The sequence below is a fragment of the Sorghum bicolor genome, chromosome 3 (assembly GCF_000003195.3).
Source record: "Sorghum bicolor cultivar BTx623 chromosome 3, Sorghum_bicolor_NCBIv3, whole genome shotgun sequence".
NCBI lineage: Eukaryota > Viridiplantae > Streptophyta > Magnoliopsida > Poales > Poaceae > Sorghum > Sorghum bicolor.
Window position 1 is genome coordinate 6,591,662 of NC_012872.2, and position 22,942 is coordinate 6,614,603.

The 22,942-nt window shown below is 42.5% G+C and overlaps 3 protein-coding genes across 6 annotated transcripts; 1 reads left to right on the plus strand and 2 right to left on the minus strand.

The window, feature by feature from the left end:
- On the minus strand, window positions 3,942-8,092 carry LOC110433533 (EKC/KEOPS complex subunit TPRKB). The gene is made up of 6 exons (XM_021455869.1): window positions 7,896-8,092; window positions 7,689-7,755; window positions 7,460-7,582; window positions 7,284-7,367; window positions 4,383-4,469; window positions 3,942-4,284 (listed from the first exon to the last, which is right to left on the minus strand). The coding sequence occupies exons 1-6, from the start codon at window positions 7,964-7,966 to the stop codon at window positions 4,198-4,200; spliced, it is 519 nt and encodes a 172-aa protein (XP_021311544.1). The 5' UTR covers window positions 7,967-8,092; the 3' UTR covers window positions 3,942-4,197.
- LOC8060823 (probable zinc metalloprotease EGY2, chloroplastic) lies at window positions 8,172-12,615 on the plus strand. 4 transcript variants are annotated; one of them, XM_002455178.2, is made up of 13 exons: window positions 8,179-8,401; window positions 8,501-8,570; window positions 8,798-8,893; window positions 9,081-9,173; window positions 9,264-9,317; window positions 9,512-9,619; window positions 9,925-9,999; window positions 10,101-10,206; window positions 10,356-10,449; window positions 10,882-11,035; window positions 11,386-11,593; window positions 11,776-11,936; window positions 12,045-12,615. In XM_002455178.2, the coding sequence occupies exons 1-13, from the start codon at window positions 8,244-8,246 to the stop codon at window positions 12,303-12,305; spliced, it is 1,638 nt and encodes a 545-aa protein (XP_002455223.1). In that variant the 5' UTR covers window positions 8,179-8,243; the 3' UTR covers window positions 12,306-12,615. The 4 variants fall into 4 exon arrangements, with proteins under 4 accessions (XP_021311542.1, XP_021311541.1, XP_002455223.1 ...); XM_021455866.1 differs by lacking the exons at window positions 11,776-11,936; window positions 12,045-12,615 and adding an exon at window positions 11,676-11,772 and having other exon boundaries at window positions 8,175-8,401; XM_021455867.1 differs by lacking the exons at window positions 11,776-11,936; window positions 12,045-12,615 and having other exon boundaries at window positions 8,172-8,401; window positions 11,324-11,463.
- On the minus strand, window positions 13,583-18,208 carry LOC8073328 (mucin-5AC). Its single transcript, XM_002457344.2, has 5 exons — window positions 17,538-18,208; window positions 17,311-17,419; window positions 15,789-15,903; window positions 14,179-15,282; window positions 13,583-14,098 (listed from the first exon to the last, which is right to left on the minus strand). Exons 1-5 carry the CDS (start codon window positions 17,767-17,769, stop codon window positions 13,856-13,858), a joined length of 1,803 nt encoding a protein of 600 aa, XP_002457389.1. The 5' UTR covers window positions 17,770-18,208; the 3' UTR covers window positions 13,583-13,855.

Here is a 22,942-nt window from a genome sequence, read left to right on the forward strand (position 1 = left end):
CCTAAATATACTTAGAACATCATATGTATATTAAGTACACATACTAAATACACCACATAACATCACTAAATAGTAAATACATCATAGAACATCGCATATGTATTACGTGAATATCACTAAGTACATCATAGAACACCGTATTTCTACTAAGTGAACGTCACTAAATACATTATAGAATATCATTAAATACATTATAGAACATCGCATATATAATACGTGAACATCACTAAATCTATCATAGAATATCACTAAATATATTATAGAACATCACATATATATTACGTGAAATCACTATATACATCATCATGTATACTAAGTGAACATCACTAAATGCACCATAGAACATCACCAAATGCACCATAAAACATCACTAAATATATTATAGAACATCGCATCATCGCATATATTACATGAACATCGCAAAAAAAAATTGTACAACATCATATAAATACCACGTGAACATCACAAAAAACATCATAGAACATAACACGTATACCACATGGACATCATAAAATATCATAGAACATCACATATACTACATAAACATCACAAAACATGACATTATATACCACATGAACGTTGCAAAAAAGCATTACTTTACATCACATCTCATAAAATATAGAAAATACAAATTTAAACAAGAAAAAATAATTAAGTAAGGTAAAGTAGAAAAATAAAAAAATTATAAAAACATAAAGACAAAAGAAAAAAGGAAAAAGGAAAAAAAGAAATAAAAAAGAATATAATGTAAAAATAAAATAAAATAAAATAAACAAATCAATTAATGATAGTAAATAAAAAATGAATGAAATGGAAACAAAAAAATAATATTAGTCCCTTTCTATGCAATTAATATTAGTTCACTAAAAAATTCAGCAACCACCACAAGATCAATACCAATATGTTTGTTGTGCTTCAATCACATGTCACCCTTGGCGCAAAAAAACCGAGAACCGAACTCAAAGTACCGAAACTAAATTTTTTGGTACCTTGTTCGGTTCCTAATCTTCAAGAACCGTAAATTCAGTACTATACCTTGGAAACCGAATTTACCGAAATGTGTTGAGTTTGAGTGACAAGTTATATTATTAATAGCACTATTTTAGTCTATTATATTTTGTACATGTAATACTCTACTCATATAATGTGGACATGTATATGTATATATTTGGGACTACTATTCTCCATGAAATTATTTCCAAATTATGTCAAAGTTAGCTTTTGAACATGCTATTACATGTTCATGCGATCAATTCGATATTTTTGGTAAATACCAAAACTACTGAAACCGAATTTTTTCTCCGTACCAATTTTTGAAAGGAACCGATCGGTTTTCTGAGGAACTAAATTTCTATGAGAACTCAGGTACCAAACCGAATCGAACCGAAGTACCGAATGCCCAAGGTAAATCACATGCATGTATGACAAAAAAAATGATCCAATAAACACCTTTGTAATCGCTGAATTAATGTGTTGCCAAAAGAAACAAAAACAAAAAATAAAAAAAACAAAGAAGGAAATGAAAAATAAAAAAGAAAGGGCAAAATGAAGCACAAAAAAAGGAATAAAAAATTAAGAAAATAAAAAGGAAAAATAAAAGAAAGATAAAAGTATAAAATAGTATAAAATAACATAAAACAGAAAAGAAAAAAATTGAAGCTATAAAAAATAAAAAAATAAATGAAAAGAAAAACAAAATAAAGATAAGAAAAAATACCAAGAAAAAAGGAAACAAAAAAGAAAACTAAACTAAACAAGATCGAGCAGGAGGGAAAATGAAAATAAAAATAAAAAAATAAAATAAGAAAAAAATAAAAATAATAAAAATAAAATAAAAAAAAAAAGAAAAAGACAACCTACTCCCTCCATACTCAGATCTGACGTCCTAGGCTCAAGTTGTATTTTCGCAAAACCTGTCGTCCGCTATCTTTAGGACGGGATTGCCCTTGACCTCCCCTGTAGCGGTCGCCACCAAGGGCTCAGTGCATGCCACACCCACGGCTGAGTGAATGTGTGATGTTCCGATGGGACCCGTCCGCTGCGGCACGGCAACTCGGCAAGGCGCGGTCTGCTACGTACAATTTTTTTTTTTTCAATGCGAGGTCGGCTACGTCATGGAGGCCGGCTCCGCCCGCAGCTGTGGATGCTTCAGCTCGTCCGCGTCTGCGTGAGCTGCTCCGTCGCAGGAGGATGTTGGCAGTTGTTTGCAATGTGTCAAAATATTATTTTAATCTCTATGAATTGGCTCGTGTTTTTTAGGCTTTGTTTAGTTTCAAACAATTTTATCAAAATTTTAGATTCTCCGTCACATCGAATTTTGCGGTACATGCACGAAATATTAAATATAGATGAAAACAAAAACTAATTACACAGCTGTAATTTATGAGACGAATCTTTTGAACCTAGTTAGTCCATAATTAGATAATATTTATTATCAAATAAAAACAAAAGTGCTACAGAACTGAAATCCTAAAATTTTGCAAACTGAACAAGACCCTAAAATTTTGCAAACTGAACGAGACCTTAATCGACACCCAAAGGTTCTCCGGTGGTCATGAGTCAGACTCGTGGCCTGCCATCCATATCAGTACACATTTTCGGGGACCTTGAACAGTTTGACGCGCCGCATCCCATCATGTGAGGCCATTGCAGTGTGCAGTGCTGATGGAGGCGTACCATGTCAATTATGCCACACATTTCGTTTTCTGGCACTAAGGCCTTGTTTAGATGCAAAAAGTTTTTAGATTTTAACACTGTAGTATTTTCGTTTTTATTTGACAAACATTGTCTAATTATGGAGTAACTAGGCTTAAAAGATTCGTCTCGTGATTTACAGATAAACTGTGTAATTAGTTATTCTTTTTATCTATATTTAATACTTCATGCATGTGCCGCAAGATTCGATGTGACGGGAAATCTTGTAAAGTTTTGGGTTTTTGGGTGTATCTAAACAAGCCCTAAATAATATACATATGTACATCTCGGCCCAGATTGCTACGGAACAATTCGCTGGAAGCTAAAATAAATAATGCGGCCACGCGGACCTCGTACCGTTGCCACGCTGTTCATATGGGTAGTGATTGTGTTCAAGTTAAAATTCAACGCGCGAAAGTCGTCGACAACCGTTTGGTTCACTCTCATAGAAGCTTCCACTACCGCAAAGGGAATGTATAGTACTGTTTCCGTAGAGTAGGTACGATCTCCGAGTACCTATACGACGTAGACTAGGTAGTGCACTGCCGTGCGGCATCCGAGCTCGAGAAGTCTCGCTCGAGGTTGAAGACGACACAGCATAGGCCGAACGTCGATGATTAATTGCTCTCAGCTGTCCTCCCACATAACGTTCCAGGGCTCACCGCTCACCATGGTGATCACGATCAGAGACCCAAATTAAGATAGGCTGCGTTGACGTTCGATTGTCATATCACAGAGACACCCGTCCATGACGACGACGGCGAGTGCCAACGATGGATAACTGTTGTCAGCGTGCTGGCCCAGGCAGACGCACGCGCACACCCAGCCATCTCTCTCGTCTGATGGCGCTGTCCTCCTAGCAAACTGAAAACTCGATCCCGGGCGAAATTGGGACACACGTCCATAAGACTATGGCCTTTCCGAAAACTTTTTAGTTTCCAGGCGGTAACACTTTTGTTTTTATCTGACAAACATTATTCAATCATAGATTAATTAGGTTTAAAAAATTTATCTCGTGATTTACAGATAAATTGTGTAATTAATTTTTATTTTCATTTATATTTAGTGTTCCATGCATGTGCCGCAAGATTTGATGTGACGGAGAATCTTAAAAAGTTTTTTATTTTTGGGTGAACTAAACAAGACCTATGACTAGTTATTAGCCATGGCTAAAAATTAGTGAACTATATTAGTCCATACCTATTTAGATCCTGAACTGATTGTTGGGTTCTATAGATTCTACTCCATATTCAATAAGCTTCATCCAATTCAAGACATAACAAGAAAAATTAACCATGCGATGCGATGTGCTTCCAGCTTGCTTACCGGGAATGCAAACAGCAATGGTATTACGGATACAGGATACCTAATCCTAGTTGTGCTGTCATAGTACACGTGGTACAGAGAGAGCTACATCCTGAAACTACATAGCTTACGAGGGCTCAGGTGCCTATATCGAGCTCAATCTTGAGGTGTGGCACAAGTACGATGATTACTGAGACTTTAGAGAGCATCTCGAGCAGCAATCCTGCATACAATTGCGTCCGGCAACGTAGATATTGATAGTTCTTGGGGAGGTATTTTGTAATGCTGCCAATATAAAAGGAAGACCAATATGATCTTCAGTCAGAATGGATAGTTATAAGAACAATATAGTACACAACTAGCTTCAAGTTCGATGGCAAAACCTTCAAGATCTGTGGCTGGTTTGCTCTTCTTTCCAGTTCTGCCAGATCAATCTCGGTGCCACTGATGAGCTTCTTCACTGCCTTCATCTGCCAAGTTGCAATTTTCACATCAGTATTCCGTTCATAATAAATGCATATGAAAAAAGAATTGGCACGTGGACTTGGTCCCTTCGGGGGAGAAATCAGCCAAAAGGCTGGATGTTTGGCAAGGAAGTTCCTTGTCGATTGCTGGTAGATCCATCCTCATTAAATTATACACTGGATAGCTACCCCATATACCATATGTCTGTGTATTCGCTTCCAAAAACAGTAACTAATAATTTGGATAAGCAAAGGAGAACCTGCTTTTGGCAAGGATTTACTCCCAAGAAAAAAGATAGGTGGATTAAGATTTGCAAAAGCCAAAGAGAGAGGTGGTTTATAGAGTCTGCTATGTTTTGTGGAATCTTTTGAACAAGAGAAGGGTATATGTCAAGACTTCATTAAGGACCTGTTTGGCACAGCTCACAACAGCTTCATGAGCTGTTGTGAGCCTTTTTTTTTTTTTTTTGCCAAACACTCTTTTCCAAAAAAGCTTCATGGGTGAAGCTATTTTTCTTCTTCTCTCACAAGAGTTGGGATGAAGCTGAAAAAAGTAACTTATTCTAGCTCTCTCTCCCATTTCTTTCTTTTATCTATGCATGAAGTTGCTGGTGAAGCTGTTTTGCCAAACAACTTTTTCAAAACAGCTCAGCTTTACTTAAGTTGCTCATGAAGCTCTTTTCTGAAAAAACAACTTCACTAGTGAAGCTGAGCTGTGCCAAACAGGGCCTAAAGCTGTACTTGGGAAATAGAACTGTGGGATCTGTTGAGCAAAGGAGAAATGAAGACTGTTTTGGTCTGATGTTTGGTGGGTGAATCCCCTGACTATGTTCAGTAGCCTGTTATTTTTAAATTGTGTGATGATAAAGACATTACAGCAGCAACATGTCTCATGTGTTGATTGAAACCATCATCTTTCCTTTGAGAGATGTCCCTGGTGTTTTGAGGGAGCAATGGAATCAAATTCAAAACCATGTACAGTGTCTATGGATTAGTGATACGGAAGGCCAAGTTGTTGTGGCGATGGACCAAATCAGGTATTTTCCTGTCAAATCTAATTATGAACATCTGACTAGTTCTGACACAGGAAAGATGATAGGGAATTCAGCCTTCCTTACAAAACGTAATATGTTCTGTGATCAAGATGAAACGATAAATCATTTCTTATTTGACTGTCCTGTTAGGCTGTTAGCAGAGTTTTATGGAGTATAGTAGCTTCCTGTATGGGCGCCAGTAACAGGACTTCGATTTTGGATCAATACTAGTCCTGGATCAGCTGTGTGTTCCCTGATGGTAAGGAAAAATTCACACATTGGGTGTCTTAGCAATCTGCTGGGCTGTGGAAGGCAAGAAATAGAACCTGTTCAGATAAAGGTTGATAGAATACCCATGTGAAACTGTCTTGCTTGCTCTTATCTGGTATACTGAGCAGGTTTGCACAAGAATGGCTTCAAGGAGAAAACATGCTGGAGGAAGCCGGGATTCTGCTACAGGTGGCCTTCCAGACCATGATGATTCAACAGGTGCAACCCCAGCTGCTACAAATAACTGGTCATGAAGCAGGAGTTCATTAAGAAGAAACAAGTGGAGAAGCCAATGGCACTAGTGACTAGTTGAAGCTCGTTTAGTTCTCCTGGGTTTCAAATCAGCCAATGGGTGTCTGCTGAACTAGTTAGGAGGTCTGGATGCTTGTTGGAAACTGTGTCTAATAGGGCTAGCTCTAGTTTTCTGACGCAGATTTAGCTGGATCTAAATGGCTACCTACTGTTCTAACCTAGTTCTGTTTTTTAGCCTGCTTCTGCAATACCTGCACTGATGTGTCTAATAGGGCTAGCTCTAGTTTTCTGACGGAGATTTAGCTGGATCTAAATGGCTACCTACTGTTCTAACCTAGTTCTGTTTTTAGCCTGCTTCTGCAATACCTGCACTGCTTGAGAGAGAGCGAGAGAGAGAGAGAGAGAGAGAGAGAGAGAGAGAGAAAGAGAGGGAGGAGGGGGTTGCTATGGACCTAAGGGAGCATGCAGAGGTAGAGGCAAGTTCAAGGTTACATACAGTTCGGTTATTATGAAAGAACTGTAAGCATACAGATTTCAAACTGCCCCCTTTTTGTTTTGTTATTTACATTTTGAAGACTACAGGGAGGGCCATGGTTTTAAAGGCGACATGGAGCAGCTTGGCCCCAAGGCGAATTGTTGCCCAGACGCCTATGCGATGACACCTTTGAAACAGAGGGGAGAACTCATTTTAACTATTATGGATGTAAAGAATGTCAGCGCTTACAGCTATGGTAACAGTTGGCAATTAATAAAACAATTCTTCAGAAACATAGAAGCTCAAAATTGGTTGCAAATTTTCAAACCGATGCCAAAAGCACTCAATTGAAGACACAATAAATCGAGTGTAAAGTAGTAGCACAGGGTTTCTGGAGCAAGAAAGTAAGAATCGTGAAAACGCTTCCTGTTTTTACTTTTCATAGTAACTTAGTAAGGAAGTAAGCAGCAGCACATGAGGTGTAATTTGTAACTATTTAAGCAAAGTGAATAACATATTTCAAATCCATGTAAATTTGATTTGGTATATAGCCTGATCTCTGGATCCATTAACACTTCACCTATCGTACAATATCAGTCAGATCAAGATCACAAATTTATGAACCAAACACACGGTCACTGCAAATTGGTACAGGGTTAGTATTATTTACTAACAGAAAATCAGTATCACCTATGACTTACAATGGGTTCTAAATCGCAAATTATCAGAATAGCATGCAACTGATGAATTCAAACAGTAACTCAGTGAAACTATCATCATAAATAATACCTCCTCGTCAGAAGCATCAAAACAAGCAGCAAGGATGTAAGTTGTGTCATCAGAAATCCCACATCGCTTCAGGGACTCCGTTATCTGAAACCAAAGATCACAGACAAACGATCAATCGCTGCATTGGACCAACCTCATAATAATGCACAAGTATCAAGAGCAGTTAGATCAATCACATGTTTGGACCCTGAGTAGTTGTAGACAAGCTCAGAGTGCAGAGTCCTTGTGGTTAGTGACTCCCTCGACTTCGACAACAGCGCCTTAAGCGCTGCCGCGAGGACAGGGAACACATCCGGCACCTGAAATCCACGAGCATGAATAATGAGCCACAAAAATCATGAAATCCACACAATCCATTAGGAAACTACCAGCGTAGCATATGCAAAAATGCAAATGGCAACGCACCAATGATGCATTGAGAAAAGCGACCTCCGGCTCCAGCTTCCCTGACTGCATCAAGTCCAGGAGCTCCCTGAGAGCGCCAAAACCAGAAATCTCAGCGAACTCGTCCGTGCGCATTTCGTCGATGGAAACCAGACGCGGGCTAATAATGGCCACAACGGCCCAAGCGGCGATGTTAGAAGAGAAGGGGACGCATAAGCAGGTCCGTACCGGCTGTTGGAGACGTCGGAGAAGAGGGCGAGGGAGATGGTGCTGCCCCTGGACAGCGGGAAGGTCTTCATGCCGCTTGCAGCGATGGCGGCGGCGGCAGTGGCAACGGCAAGTCGGCGACGGCAGAAGCAACCCTATTCCTCTCGTCGTGTGCGGCAGCTGCTAATGGCTAATTACCAAAAATACCCCTACCTTTACGATTAGTGCAGCGTGAAATCTTCACCGCAGAAAAGCCAGAAAAGAATTTCTGTTTTCCCTCCGACGAGGCGGAGGAGAATCCGAGAATGGGATAAGGCCACGCCGCGCGCGCTCTCCTCTCCGCCACTTTCACCACCGCCTCTGCCCGCCATGAGTTCCTTGCCGCCGTCGCAGGCGGCCGCCGCGGCGTACGGGTGCTTCCACCGCCTCCTGCTCGCTTCTACCACCGTGCCGGCGAGGAGTGGGTGCGTGGGGCGCGCACGCAGACTCACGCTCGCGCTCCGCTGCCTACCGATTGCCGGGCACAGGTCAGCTGCTTTTCTTGGTTTTGCGTGTGCCAAACTGCCAAGGGAACATTCAACTGAGCAAGCTAATCTAATTGGTTTGTTTCCAATCCTTGTTCGAAGGCTGAGGAGTCGAAAGGTTGCGTGCCAAGCGATGACTGAGACCGAGTCCGAGGGCGACGGCGACAAGGAGGTACATAGTGCAATGTATGGCATTTTGAAGTGCCAAGTATCACATTTTCCGGCTACCAAATTATTTGCTATGGTTGAAGCACATTAAGGCCCAGATTTGCTCATTTGCATCAACGACCCATTTAGTTTTTCTATATAGAAACGCACCTCTTAATAAAATCTAGAATCTAAGACGAAGCCAGAATCTTGCAGGAATTCAGGGATTAAATAACTGACCTTTCTTTCCAGGAGAAAAAAGAGTTTGGAGATGATGCTTCATCACCTTCGGTTGATAGTGTTGCAGAAGCAAATGGACCTGCAGAAAGTGACTCCAGTATAGACAATGTACAATCTTACTTACAGTTTGTCAAATCAAACCTGCATTATATTAAAATACTATGCAAAAGTATGCTTCCTTTGTGTTGGGCTTGACTTGCCCTGTACTCAAAGCAGCACTTCCATTCTACCTGCTAGTCCTTGCTGTATGAATGTGTAACTGAATTATATATTTAGCTTTCCCATGACTCGCCAGAAGAAAGATGAAACCGCGAATGCAGAACTGCTGAGCTCCAGCGACACGGTTCAAAATGTGGATGGAGATGCTACTTCTACCAATGATGTACAGGTATGCTTTTAATTTAGGCCCAGCAAGTTAATCTCTTACAAGACATTTGAGAATACAATTGTGGCATATCTAATATTTTTTTAAACATAGGAAAATGTGGAAGTTATTGAAGTTGTTAGCGGATCTCCATTGCCAGGAATGAAGGTAATTGTTTAGTCATCGTGTATGTTCATTAGTTGAGTGGTAATTGACACTGAAAGAAGGATCCTGCTTTTTCATCATTAGCTCAATGTTAGAGTTCATTGTAAATAGAATCTTTTTTCTGCTTCACATATCTGAACTCTGCAATTTGAAGAGATGATGATATAGATTATTTTTATAATATAAATGATCTGCAGCAACAGCTTGATGATTCTGTCAGGATCCCCAAGGCTACAATAGACATTCTAAAGGATCAAGTTTTTGGATTTGACACATTTTTTGTGACAAGTCAGGAACCTTACGAGGTAAATATTGAGATGTCATGGCTTAACATCTTCTGTATAAATCAAACTTTACCATAGTAACTGTGTTTATACAAGATAGAAGATACATTCATGCTCAAATACTCAATTGATGCATGCTACTACCAGAAAGTATGCTCTTGGTCTGACTAAGCCAAGTGCTCTCACAGAATATTGCTCAACTTTAAAACTAATCACATGTATGATTTATACTCTAATTTGACATTTTATCATGCAAAATAAAGGTCTCAAGTATAATGGCCTGGAATGACTAAGTTCTATTTACCAACTTACTTTGTCTGAATTAGGGTGGAGTATTATTCAAGGGAAATCTTCGTGGTAAACCAGCCAAAAGCTATGAGAAGATCACAAATCGGCTTCAGGTAATAACTAATAAGATGATTTGCAAAACTAGCGCTCAGATGTCTATGATTGTAGAAATTTGTTAGTGTCTCATCTGTGCTCAACTCCTGGTTACCAACAGAACAAATTTGGTGATGAATATAAGCTTTTTCTTCTCATCAACCCAGAGGATGAGAAACCAGTTGCTGTGGTTATACCCAAGCAGACATTACAGCCTGAAACTACAGGTGACAAAAACTTCTTGGTACCTTCAGTGGGCCAGTGGCATTGGTAGTGCTCAGAGTGGTCCAATATTTTGCTTAATTGTTAGGCATATATGATTAGTATATTTATTCAGTGCAAAGGTTGCTGAGTGAGTTCATAAATTAAATTTCAGCGCTCCCAGAATGGTTTGCTGCTGCTTCATTTGGAATAGTTACCATCTTCACTTTGCTACTTCGAAATGTACCTGTTCTACAGGACAACTTGCTGTACGAGGTTTCTCTTTCATTTATTCACCAGTCTGTTTTGTTTTAGATTGTTTCCTTTTTCATGTTTCTCTATCTTGATGTCATCTTTGAATTGCTATATATGCTTCTGTTAGAACCTTGCTCAAGGTTGAACTTTGAAATCTTGGTGCCAGATGATGTATGCCTTCAAGTGCTTGCTAGAATCTTGATACAGTAGTAAATAGATGTTAAAGCTTGTGTTCCATGTCATACTGAAGACTTATTAATACATGTGTTTCGCTTTTTTTTAGTTCTGATTCATGTGAATAATTGCATTCTTTTACTGTCATGTATTTACTTCTCAATCATTACAAGTTTGCTCTTTTTGAAGAAAAATATATACTTCCTCAAGTATCTTGTATATAAGAAGCCACAGTTATCTACTCCATCTACTTCTAAGCCTTAGTCTTACAGATCAACATTTGACAACCTTGAGTTGTTGAAAGATGGACTATCTGGTGCTCTAGTAACTGCCCTTATAATAGGGGTCCATGAAATTGGACATATCCTTGCTGCCAGGGAAAGTGGAATCAAGCTTGGTGTGCCATATTTTGTTCCTAGTTGGCAGGTAAAGACTTTGTATAAAAATTTAGTAAATTACTTGTGTAGGGAAAAAATCCAAAATTATTTGTATCTTTGCAGCGCATGTTTATGGAAATTATTTGAAACAAATAAGTGTGTTGTTAAAGATTTTATTGAGATGTGTTGTAAAGTTATTAATAAATAAATAATGTTTAATTTGGATGTGAACTTTCTGTGTAGATACTCAATTAACATGAAAGGCCTTTTAAAATATGGGTTATGGTTGTAGACCAGAGCATTGGCATGAAATAACGTCATTTTTTATTTCTTATAGGTTTATCTAGCTCAGTACATTCTCTCTACATGATGAGTCTTGCATTGTCCAATTTGTTGTAGATAGGATCTTTCGGTGCAATTACCAGAATTGTCAATATTGTCCGCAACCGTGAGGACCTACTGAAGCTAGCAGCTGCTGGACCATTGGCCGGGTTTTCCTTTGGATTTGTTCTTTTGCTGCTGGGCTTCATCTTACCTCCAAGTGATGGCCTTGGTCTTGTGATAGATCCAACTGTCTTCCATGAATCATTCCTTGTTGGCGGTCTCGGTAGGCATCCAATCATAATTCAAAAACTCGTAGCTGCACAGGGAAATTTTTTTTCTGATGTTCATTAGTACTCTGCCTGCAGTTGTGTAGTTTTGCAAGAATGTAGTATTCTGTTATGCAAGAAACAGAATTTTGGTGGACTATGAATACAAAATTAAGGCATCAATATTTCCTTGATACAGCAAAGCTTCTTCTTGGAGATGTTCTAAAAGAAGGAACAGAGTTATCCATAAACCCACTTGTTTTATGGGCCTGGGCTGGTCTCCTGATCAATGCTATCAATAGCATACCAGCTGGAGAGCTTGATGGTGGTCGCATAGCATTGGCCATATGGGGAAGAAAGGTAATTTGTTGCTATGCTAAGTTTTCCTCCTTGATTGTAGACATTAGAGTTGCAGCTGAGAAGGGCTTGTGAGCTCAAAATGGGCCTTGTAACTTGGAATCTTGCCAGATATCGTCTCGGGTCAGCAGCCTTGCCATTGGGTTGCTTGGGATCTCGGCTCTCTTCAACGATGTTGCCTTCTACTGGGTGGTGTTGATCTTCTTCCTGCAGAGGGGCCCGATTGCTCCTCTCTCTGAGGAAATCACAGACCCTGAGAGCAACTACATTGGCATCGGTGTTGCCATTTTGTTATTTGGGCTTCTGGTCTGCCTGCCTTACCCATTCCCCTTTGACCCGTCGCAATTAACTGATATGGATTTCAACTTTTGAGAGAAGGAAACAAGAGTTACAACTCACCGGCTTCTCCTCCAATTGTACCAATGAGGTGTATTTAACCTGTCGGCTCTGTATTCTGCTGTCATCTTTGCTCCATTGCTCCTTGTAGTAGCCAATAAAAGCAGGAGCGTTTCTTGTGGCAGCTTGCCTGTTGTGTTAGTAGGTTGGTCGATCAGAGTAGAATTAAGTATGTATGTTATTTTGGCGGTAACTGTTATCTGTCAATTGTGGCATAGTATGAATGTATGATTCTATCAGATTCGTGGTCAAAGTATGAATGTATGATTCTATCATATTCGTACGCGATACTTGAGCATTTTGACTATAAGGCCTTGTTTAGTTCCTGAAAAATTTTGCAAAATTTTTCAGATTGTCGCATCGAATCTTTAGACACATGCATGGAGTAGTAAATATAGATGAAAATAAAAACTAATTACACAGTTTGGTCAGAATTAACGAGATGAATCTTTTAAACCTAGTTAGTCTATAATTGGACAATATTTGTCAAATACAAACGAAAGTGCTACAGTGTCCATTTTTCAAAAAAATTTGGAACTAAACAAGGCCTTAGGGATGAAAACGGTACGGATATTTTCCGACCGTATTTGAGACCGAATTCGTTTAGCTTCAGATCTGTCCGTATCCGAGTCCGAATATTCAACATCCGATACCGTATCCGTATCCGAATACTTAAATTGTATATTTATGATATCGACATCCAAACGTATCTTATCCGACATGTTTGACATTATCTGTATTCGAATCTGAATCCGACCAAAAATATGAAAACAAATATGATATCAGTAATATCTGTCCGTATTGTCTGTATCCGATCCGTTTTCATCCCAAACTATAAGCAGACGGCATTATGCGGTTGTGACAGATCCAGAGCCCTTCAAACTGATACTGCTGCTCCCTTATCATCAAAAAAGAGAGAAAAAAAGAGGAGACTGCTTAGTTTGTGTTTAGAAGACGTCACATTAGCGACACATAATGTTGTCATGTTGTGGAACACAACTGTTCAGCCAGTGCAACATTTTCCACTACCAAATCTACTCTAGAGATGCCTTGTTTAGTTGGGAAGGTGAAAAGTTTTTTTTAAGATACTATAGCATTTTCGTTTCCATTTGGCACTAGCTCAAAAGATTCGTCTTGCAAATTACAGACAAACTATGTAATTAATTATTTTTTTAATCTATATTTAATGTTCCATGCATGTGCCACAAGATTCAATGTATTGAGGAATCTTGAAAAGTTTTTGGGTTTTGAAGTGAACTAAACAAGGCCTCATCACATAAAAGGACACTTTTCAATAGCATATTAAGGTCCAGGGTTGAAATTGCACATGGAGCTGCAGAGCATGACATGACAAGAATGAGCTGGATAAATATTGAACATTCGAAGAACCTAAATATAACAAAATAATAATGCTCGTCAGATACTCGGGATCATCTCGGAGATCTTCTACTCTGCTGCTCTGAACATTCTGTAGCCAAATAGTTCCATCAGAATTATGCCTTTTATACTTCTTGCAAATAAGTGAATCAACGTCCATAGGGTCCTGCTCTATCGCTGCACAACTCATCATCAATATCAATACTGTCCAGGCACATCAGGTTGTTGTTGACACTCGGCTCCGAGCTAGCATTGCTGCTTGTTGCGAGCGGTGAGTCTGAAACACTTATCGGTCTGCTCCTTGTGGATCCTGAACGTGCACTATGAACAGATGATGCAGGGATGCTTGTCATAAGAGGCCGTAAATTGTTTGGAATGCTGCGCCTTATGTCCTGTAAACAATTACACCTCAAGGTCAATCAACTGAACATAGATAATGTTGTTAACTAAACTGAGCAGAAGTAAAACATACCATATGCCGAAGTGCCATATCCAGTGATTTTTTCGACAAAGTTCTACCAAAGCCTGAGCTATCTGGAGAATTCGAAGATTTACCAGATAGACTATTGAGGCTGGATCTTTGATCATCATGCTTTGGAGGAACTAGCCTTCTCATGTTCACAACCCTTTCAACCATCTTATTACCCATTTGAACTGGATTCACACTGTCACCTCCATTGAGATGTGATCTTCTCACTGCTGGCATGGAGCTCCCTGAAGGCACACTGCCACTTAAAGTCCTTCCTCTGGAGGGAGAGCAAGACTGTCGTCTTGGTCGACCAGCTGGCCCACTCTCAACAGAGCAAGATCTAGAACTAGGTGCCCCAGGTCTGCCCCTAGTGGCAGAGGTTGGTCTTTCTGGTAGCGATGTCCTTAGGTTTGGAGGCGCATCAAGAGAGAAACCAGGCATTTCAGATGGCTTCCATGGTCTTGATTTGACAGTAGGTGAGCTGCCTCTTGAAGGTGTTGGTGCTGCAGTTTTTGCTGGTGAAGAACCTTTGGGCATTGTAGAACCTGGTTTGGAGATTGAGGACGATCTAACTGGTGCAGCCAAGTTACCATGCTGGGCTGAAGGGGCAGAAGGTCGCCTTGTTGGGGTTGATGCCCTTGATGTAGGCTTGCTTTGCGCTGGAATGGAGGGCCTGGATGATGGTGTTGTTGACCTGGTAGCAGGTATTGATGACCTTGAAGTAGGTGTTGATGACCTACTAGCAGGTGCGGATGCTCTGCCTGAAGGAGCTGAAGTCCTGCTAGCAGGGGCAACTGCCCTGCTTGAAGGGGTTGTTGACCTGGCTGACGGAAGTGTTGATCTAGAAGTCGGCGTTGATGATCTTGGCGCAGAAGCTCCAGTTTTGGCAGGAACAGTTGTACGGGAAGTGGGGGTCGAAGGTCTTGAACCTTTGGAACTAGCTGTCAATGCAGCACGTCCAGTTGGTGTTGAAGGCCTTGATGAATTAGTAGTAAGCCCTCCAGACGATGATGGTCGGCGGGTTGTAGCAACTGAGTTCAAGCTGTTTGATGATGCTGTCCTTAATGGAAGGTTGGTTCTTGATGGAGGATCTGGATGATTGGACAACTGAAATAACATATTATGAGAAGATATAACAGAAAGTAATGAATCTGATGATTTACTTATCAAACTTATAGAAAGTATAATGTAACACCACAAGTAGCTCACTGAAAGGATTTCTAGTAAGAAATCATAAATTACCTAGGATTCATCACCTGAACTTCCACGATAAGGACTAGTAAAAGGCTTTTTAGACAACAGAGGCCAGCATAAAAGCACACTTCACGTCAAATACACAACGAAAATAATAAATGTTATCTTTGCATTAATCTTATAGTAGGTTCAGCAGGCAACGGATCATCTTTTGGGACCTTGCTTGTTATAGGAAACCTGATATGACTGATATCCATCCCTCTCTACAAAGTACAGTTTCATATCCCACCATGAGTTGGAATTTCAATGACTTTATGCCTGCTGAATTGAAAGTTAGAAATATTGCTTATGACAGTTTTGTACAGTTGTACTCCCAAGAACCGAAGCACAGGACTACAGGTTATGTTCAAATGGCTCACCCTAGATTTTAAGGCAGTTTGACGAGTCTTTGGCGTTCCAGCTTGGCTCACCGGGGACCTTTTGGACTCAACTTCTAGAGATGGGAATAGGGGAGTTCCTGGTGGCGTCAGAAGCCTGAAAGTAAACAACTTCATTGTGAGAACAGTTACATAATAACTTCAAAACTGCAGTCCAGAAGTGACCTCCAATGAAATCTATGATGCAGCAGAATGGACTTAAATGCTAAATTTAGAGAATACAAGCAACAGAAGTGCCAAAATATGTAGGATACCACCCAAGTCTGAAATGACATCAGATATCTATCTCATACAGAGTTTCTGATATTTGCACTCTGGATGGATAACACACAAACCTACTAAATCAGTTGATTTGAATCACTTCCCTAGCCACTTAGATTAGCTTAACCAAATCAAGTAGCTAAGAACCAAAAAAGAAAAATGTCATGTGAGCTTAGTTACATAGTCCACCTGCTCTCTACCAACCACACATCAGCAAGCAATTGACAAAATGAAATTGTCTTCATGTGTTAACATGGCCACCTATAATCTGATTACTTAGGAATCCTATACTCTATCAACTAGAAAAAATCCCAAACTAACAAAGAAAAGGTAATATGTGTCATTATCACTAATCATATAAATTTCTCACACCTGCTACCAAACAAATACAGTTCAAATCAACTAGGACCAAGATTGGTAGCCAGGTCATAGGAATTAAGGCATCCTGACTAACACCTGATACCAAACAAATACAGTTCAAATCAACCAGGACCAAGATTGGTAGCCTGTAGGTCATAGGAATTAAGGCATCCGATGTCAAAATGTGTCCAATACAGAACTATTACGTCTACCGAAAAAGCACCAGATTCACAAGAAACATGTCAAGTTAGAAAGACATTGGCGAGCTAACCAACCAGAAAGCAAAGAGAAGGAACTCAACTGATTGATAACTCCAGAAACAGATAGCACAACTTTATGATCATGCATTAACTAGACAAGCAATCAGAAAAAGGAGCAGAAACCAGGGATGACAAGAGATCTAGCTGTTGCCTCCAACAACCACCATGACCCATCCTTCCCAGCAACACCAACTGAATTCTAACTAACATCACTAAAGTTTCACGTAAGACAAACTTTATGGTACACGGTCAACAACCTAACAGATAAATGCATGGACAGAAAGCAAGGCAACTGAAGAATGAAGATTTAGTTTGAAACTTATGAAGCCCTAGAGTTTTCAGTTTTGTCAGTCCTGCAGGCATTCAGCACCGGGAAGGTGGGAACCAGGAATCAAGATTTAGGGAGCCCGCACTAATATTACACAGCTAAAACCTCATCAAACTCCCTGAAGCCCTAAACGAGAATAGAACAGAGCAGAAATGAAGTTCACAATGCGAATTGGCTATAATCATTCTGGCACCGATGGCTATGTTGCCCACAACCCAAATAACAGAAATTTGGTAGCTAATTAGTGAGAATTCGGTAGCTAATGCCAGTAAAAGCTCGGAACTGAAGCACCCACCAGTCGTAATCGTTCTTGTCGCCGGCGTCTGCATTGAGGAAGTCGTCCGCTCCCCCAGGCGCCCTCCTAAATCCGCAGCCAGCCACCTTGTAAGCCGCCGGCTTGGGCTCTACGACCACAAAACCAAAACAAGATAAGCTAGGGTTTCCCTGAGCACAGGAGTACAATAAAATGCAAAGGAACGGCCGGAGCAAGGCCCGAAGAAGAGCCCGAAATGAAGCTCTCACCGGCGGGCGGCGGCGGGTCGAGGAGCAGCATCCCGTCACCGGCGACTGCGTCGCCGGAGAGCAGGAGCTGGTCCGCCGCAGCGGCCGCGGCCGCGGCAGCAGCGCCGCGCTCCTTCTCGCGCCGGCGCATCTCGAGGAAGAGCGCGAGCTCCTCATCCTTCTCCTTGATGACGGCGCCGAGCGTCCGCCCCCTGGCGTCGCCGTCCGCCATGCCCACCACCCGGCGCTGCATCGGCGTCACTCCCCCGGCGCGGCCTCCAGCTGCATTAGGGTTCCGGCCGGCCGGCGGGCGAGATCTGTGGCGCGGGCAGGCGACGGGAGCAGGGGGGAAGTGAGCGAGTGAGGGGGGGATGCAGTGGGAGTGAAGCCAACGGAAGCTGGGAGAGAGGGTGGTGGTGGATGGGGATGGCGCCCGTCGGTGTCCCTGTCTCGTGGTGGTGAGTCTCCCTGGTGTTGGTGCCTCTCTCTCGCGCGCGCGCGTGGTGCGAGACTGCTATGATGCTTGCTTTCAGCTCAGGATTGGCGATGGCGATGGAGATTGGAGGAGGGTGGAGTGGATGGAGCTGTGAAGGGGAAGGGAAGGGAGATTGCGGTTTGAAATTGAATTGGGTGGAGTTTTGAGCTGCGGATGGGGGATTTTGGGGGAGGACGGACGACTGTTGTCTGTGTCTGTGTCCGTGCTTGCCTTTTTTATTATTATGTGATGTGAGCTGAGGCAGAGTTAATAAATGGTTTGGCATATATGTTTAAATGCTAGTGCCACAGCGGTAGTGAACACGAGCGAGCTTTTCTGAGCTTTTGTTTAGTTTCAAAAAATATTTGGATTTGGTTACCGTAGCATCTTTATTTTATTGACACCGTTTTTGGACACGTGCCCAGACCGGCAGAATGAGACGGCGGTGTTTTGTCTACAGGATGAGTTGCCGATGAGGATGGTTGCCGATGAAAGAGGGGTTGAACGTGACTAAGTCTATAGGTGGTGATGTGTCTGTGCCGATGGCTATCACAAGAAAGTCTGCCGATGACTATGACAAGGGAATCTGCCGATCATATGAAGGGAGAGTCCGGAAGCTGTCGATCGGTTTGTGGAAGAGTTTCAGCTTGTCACGGGGGATAGCTTTATTATTTCTTTAGTTATTTAAATCGTTTTGTATACAAATTCCGTGTAATTTGGAATTCGAATTCTAATCGTGTCTGGTTGTAGCTTTTTGAGTAGGGTATAAATATAGACCCTAGGACCTTGTAATGAGACATCTATCAATCAATCAAACACACATTTTTACTCATATTCCAGCATCTACTTTTTTTCGACGACTTCGTCATACTTTTTCTCTTTTATTACGAGTTCTTAGGAATTTGTCGACTTAAGCTCGGCGTGTTCTCGAGTTCCGCGTGAGTACCTCTTAGCCGTGACATCCGGGCGCATCGCTGTTGTCAGGACTAAAGTATTCGAGTTATCACCTTTGCCGATAGTAAGGTTAAATCGGCTGGCACGCCTTAACGTTTGAATCGGGTATTAGCCCTTTGTGTTTGCAGATCAGTTTTGCATCAACACATCTTTTGGCACGCTCAGTGGGACAGATTCAAGATCAAGATCAACATGTCGATCTCTGACTTTGATCAGGAGAACGTCATCCCCGTGACGGAAGCCAATCTCAAGGATGAGCAGAAGCAAGCTATTGCCCAAGCCATGGAGGAATACAAGCTGCAATGCCTGAAGTCCTTCAGCATAAACAGGAGCGGCGAGGTGATCCAAAAGGATGCACTGCCGACACCACGGCAGGTTACTTTCGAAGCCAATCCTGGCAAGCTTCAAGATATGGTTGACAGTGCTATCAACCGTGCTTTGATCAACCAAGCTGGCGTACTGTCTAATACGGTTTTCAATGCCGTGGCAAGAACTTTCAAGGAAGGACAAATCCCACCGATTATGTGGGCCCCACTCATCATCAGCCAACATCACCGGAGGTCACGGCTCCATCGGCTGCTATGGCCGCTGCGAGTGCACAATCTGCCGTCCCTCCAAGTACGTTGGGAGCTACTAATGCACAATCTGTGCCGATGACAACTAACCCGCAGACTTCAGGTGGGCAGAATAAACTGACTACAGATATGTTGGCATCGGCAATGTCAGGGTTGACTCCTCCTCCCAACTGGTGGGGTTATGGTATGCCTCCAGAGTTGACGCCGGGTACATCGCAGATAACTAACATGAGGGGCAAGGTTTCTATGGCATCGGCGCCTCCCAATGCGCCGTTGAACCAGAGTCCTCGGTATACTACAACTACTACTGCGAGGCCTCACACTGGGAATCCTCAAGATTCAATGTTCCAGATGCCTAATGCATCGGCAGATTCAATGCTGATGCAACAGAGGTCTATGGTCCAGTCGGGGTATGTCAATTTAATGATGATGCCCAATTACCAATCATCGGCAGCGCCTATGCCGATGAACGCTAATAATGGATGGCTTGGGCAGCAAGTCTTTCCACAAACGCCCCAACAGAGTTACCGGGCTACAGGGTTCCAGCAAGGACAGATCTATCCCGGATTCCAGAATCAGGGGATCCCTAACCAGCCAATGAATCTCGGACAGCAAGTCGGGGGGCAGCAAAATGGTGGACAGCAGTTTGGTGGTCCGCAAATTGGAGGCCAGATGATCAACCCAATGTTCCGTGCGGATCGTGTCCCAAACAGACACGTGGAGGCTCACCATCAGATGCCGGATCCGCAACCTCCTCATCGGCAGGAGACCGATGCGTACTGGGCCGATAAGATTGCTGAAGTAATAAGAGACCAATTTGGGATAAAACCCAAAGTCAACACTTACTCTTATCGGACACCGTATCCTCCCGCATATGATTTGATTTCGCTTCCACATCGGTACGAGGTGCCAGATTTTACTAAGTTTTCTGGGCAAGACGGCACGTCAACCATGGAGCATGTCAACAGGTTCATCATTCAATGCGGAGAAGCCGGTAACAGGGACGAATTGAGGGTTCGTCTATTTTCATCATCATTGTCTGGATCGGCCTTTACCTGGTTCATATCACTACCTCCTAACTCAGTGATCACTTGGGCCGATCTGGAGAAACAATTCCACAAATACTTCTTTTCTGGGGTTCATGAGAAGAAGATCACCGATTTGGTTAAGTTGAGGCAACGCAATGATGAATCAGTTGAGGGTTTTGTGCAGAGGATACGGGAAGTCAAAAATAAATGTTATAGTCTGGTTCTAGATGATCGGCAGCTAGCCGATTTGGCTTTCCAGGGCTTATTGCCACACATCAGGGATAAGTATGCCTCTCATGAGTTTGAAAGCTTAAGTCATTTGGTGCAGAGGATTTCTGATCAAGACATCAAGCCTTTCGAGCCCAAAAGAGCATGGAACAAGAAGGTATCATTTGTTGATGAGGCAACGAGCTCAGATTCTGATGAGGAACCAGTCATCGGCTTGGCAGAGTGGGTAAAAAACAAGAAGCCGATGTCTTGCCCTTTTGGGCAGAAGGAACCAGAGAAGTTCGCTTTTGACACCGCTAAGGCCGATAGGATATTTGATTTTCTACTTCAGGAAGGTCAGATCAAGCTGTCTCCTAATCACGTGATCCCATCGGCTGAGGAGTTAAAGAGGATGAAATATTGCAAGTGGCATAATGCAACTTCTCATGATACCAATGAGTGCAAGGTTTTCAGACAGCAGCTGCAATCGGCTATAGAGTCTGGGAGAATCAAGTTTGACAGTTCCAAGACCCAGAAGCCGATGAAGATAGACCAACATTCTTTCCCGACAAACATGTTGGATGCTAAGGGAAAGGCTAAGGTCTTAACATTAGAAGCAGCCGAGAGAAGTGCATCGGTAGATCCTCAGCATCAAGTTACTACTGCCGATGCAAGAGGTAGGGGCTTGGTTCATGAAGGAACCAGCTCAGGTAGGCCTCCTCGGTCTGGCATCGTTATAACTCATAGAAGGCCTCGAGATAAGTGGCAACAACGGGAAGATCGGTATCGGCGCCAGCAAGAGGATTATCGTCGGGAGGAAGAGAGACGCCGACAGGAGTGGAATCGGCATAGAGATCACTGGAACTGTCCGTTCTTCATCCATTGTTGGGAAGAGAATATTAAGCTTCCCACTGTCAGAGACTGTCCGGAGTGCAATGGTTATGATCGGTATGATAGGACCGATCGGCGTTATCATGATGACAATCGGCGATTTAATGGGCCGATCAGAGGAAGGGCATCAGTTCATGATCGGCTGGGGGGGCAGGCTCAGTGTGCACGATAGGCTTGGCGATCGTGTCCAATATTTTCCCAGGAATCAGGAAGAGCTCGAGGAGATGGCTAATGCACGAGTTCCCGATGAGTTCATATTTTCCAGGGATGCTAATACGCATCGGATGGAGTCGAGAGAGAATCGACGCCCAGCAGCAAGGCAGAAGCCACTTCCTCCATGGTGTCCGGAAGGACTGACCAAGACACAGAAGAGGAGATTGCAGCACGAAAGGCAAGAAGGGCTAAGCAAGGGCGAGAGCTCTGGAAAACCTGAGGATCAACAACAACCAGATCCTAAGGGGAAAGGTCCATCGGCAGGTGTCAACATGGTCTTTATGTTGCCGATGGAATTCCTTGCGCCATCCAGTGATGATGAGGTGGAGTTTTCCGATCAAATAGCTCAGTTGGCTCTAGATCCGATGACGGCTATCTTCGAGAAGCCTGCCGATGATGAAAGACAGCATCTCAAGGCTCTGTTTGTCAAAGGAAGGGTTGATGGGCAGCCGATGACTAAGATCTTAATTGATGGAGGAGCTGCTATCAATATCATGCCATATGCGGTGTATCGGAAGCTTGGAAAAGGAGATCAAGATCTAACCAAGACCGACATGATGCTCAAAGACTTTGAGGGGAATGTGTCTCCGGTCAGGGGGGCAATATGCGTAGAGTTGACCATCGGCAGCAAAACCTTGCCGACAACCTTCTTCGTGATCAGTGGAAAGGGTGCTTACAACCTGCTGTTGGGAAGAGATTGGATTCATGCTAATTGTTGCATCCCATCTACAATGCACCAATGTTTGGTTCAGTGGGTAGGTGACAAAATTGAGATTGTCTCGGGAGATTCTTTTTATGTCATTGCGTCAGCTGAGGCGGATACCTATGAGAGGACCAGGTGCATTTCAGGAGAAGTTTGGGAGAAAGATTTTCTCAAGGTTGCCGATTACGAGATTCCACCGATCCAAGCAGTCGGTTCTGACGACGGTTTCTAATGGATAGGTTCGCCGATGATGGAAAGTTAGGCCAGGGATTCACATCGACCGATGATTTGGTAGAAGTAGATATCGGTAGTGGTGATAAGCCTAGACCTACTTTTATTAGTGCTAAGTTAAATCCTGAATGTAAGCATCAATTAACCAA

What these genes read in the sequence shown, in the direction of transcription:
- LOC110433533 (XM_021455869.1), bottom strand. Translation starts at nt 7,966, where the DNA reads ATGAAGACCTTCCCGCTGTCCAGGGGCAGCACCATCTCCCTCGCCCTC. An exon ending in ACTACTCAGGGTCCAAACAT is followed by an intron (nt 7,368 to 7,459) that starts GTGATTGATCTA and finishes CTTTGGTTTCAG; the next exon opens with ATAACGGAGTCCCTGAAGCG. An exon ending in ACCAGCCACAGATCTTGAAG is followed by an intron (nt 4,285 to 4,382) that starts GTTTTGCCATCG and finishes TTATATTGGCAG; the next exon opens with CATTACAAAATACCTCCCCA.
- LOC8060823 (XM_002455178.2), top strand. Translation starts at nt 8,244, where the DNA reads ATGAGTTCCTTGCCGCCGTCGCAGGCGGCCGCCGCGGCGTACGGGTGC. An exon ending in CTACCGATTGCCGGGCACAG is followed by an intron (nt 8,402 to 8,500) that starts GTCAGCTGCTTT and finishes CCTTGTTCGAAG; the next exon opens with GCTGAGGAGTCGAAAGGTTG. An exon ending in CAAGTCAGGAACCTTACGAG is followed by an intron (nt 9,620 to 9,924) that starts GTAAATATTGAG and finishes TGTCTGAATTAG; the next exon opens with GGTGGAGTATTATTCAAGGG.
- LOC8073328 (XM_002457344.2), bottom strand. Translation starts at nt 17,769, where the DNA reads ATGCAGCGCCGGGTGGTGGGCATGGCGGACGGCGACGCCAGGGGGCGG. An exon ending in CGACCCGCCGCCGCCCGCCG is followed by an intron (nt 17,420 to 17,537) that starts GTGAGAGCTTCA and finishes TTGTGGTCGTAG; the next exon opens with AGCCCAAGCCGGCGGCTTAC. An exon ending in ATATGGCACTTCGGCATATG is followed by an intron (nt 14,099 to 14,178) that starts GTATGTTTTACT and finishes AATTGTTTACAG; the next exon opens with GACATAAGGCGCAGCATTCC.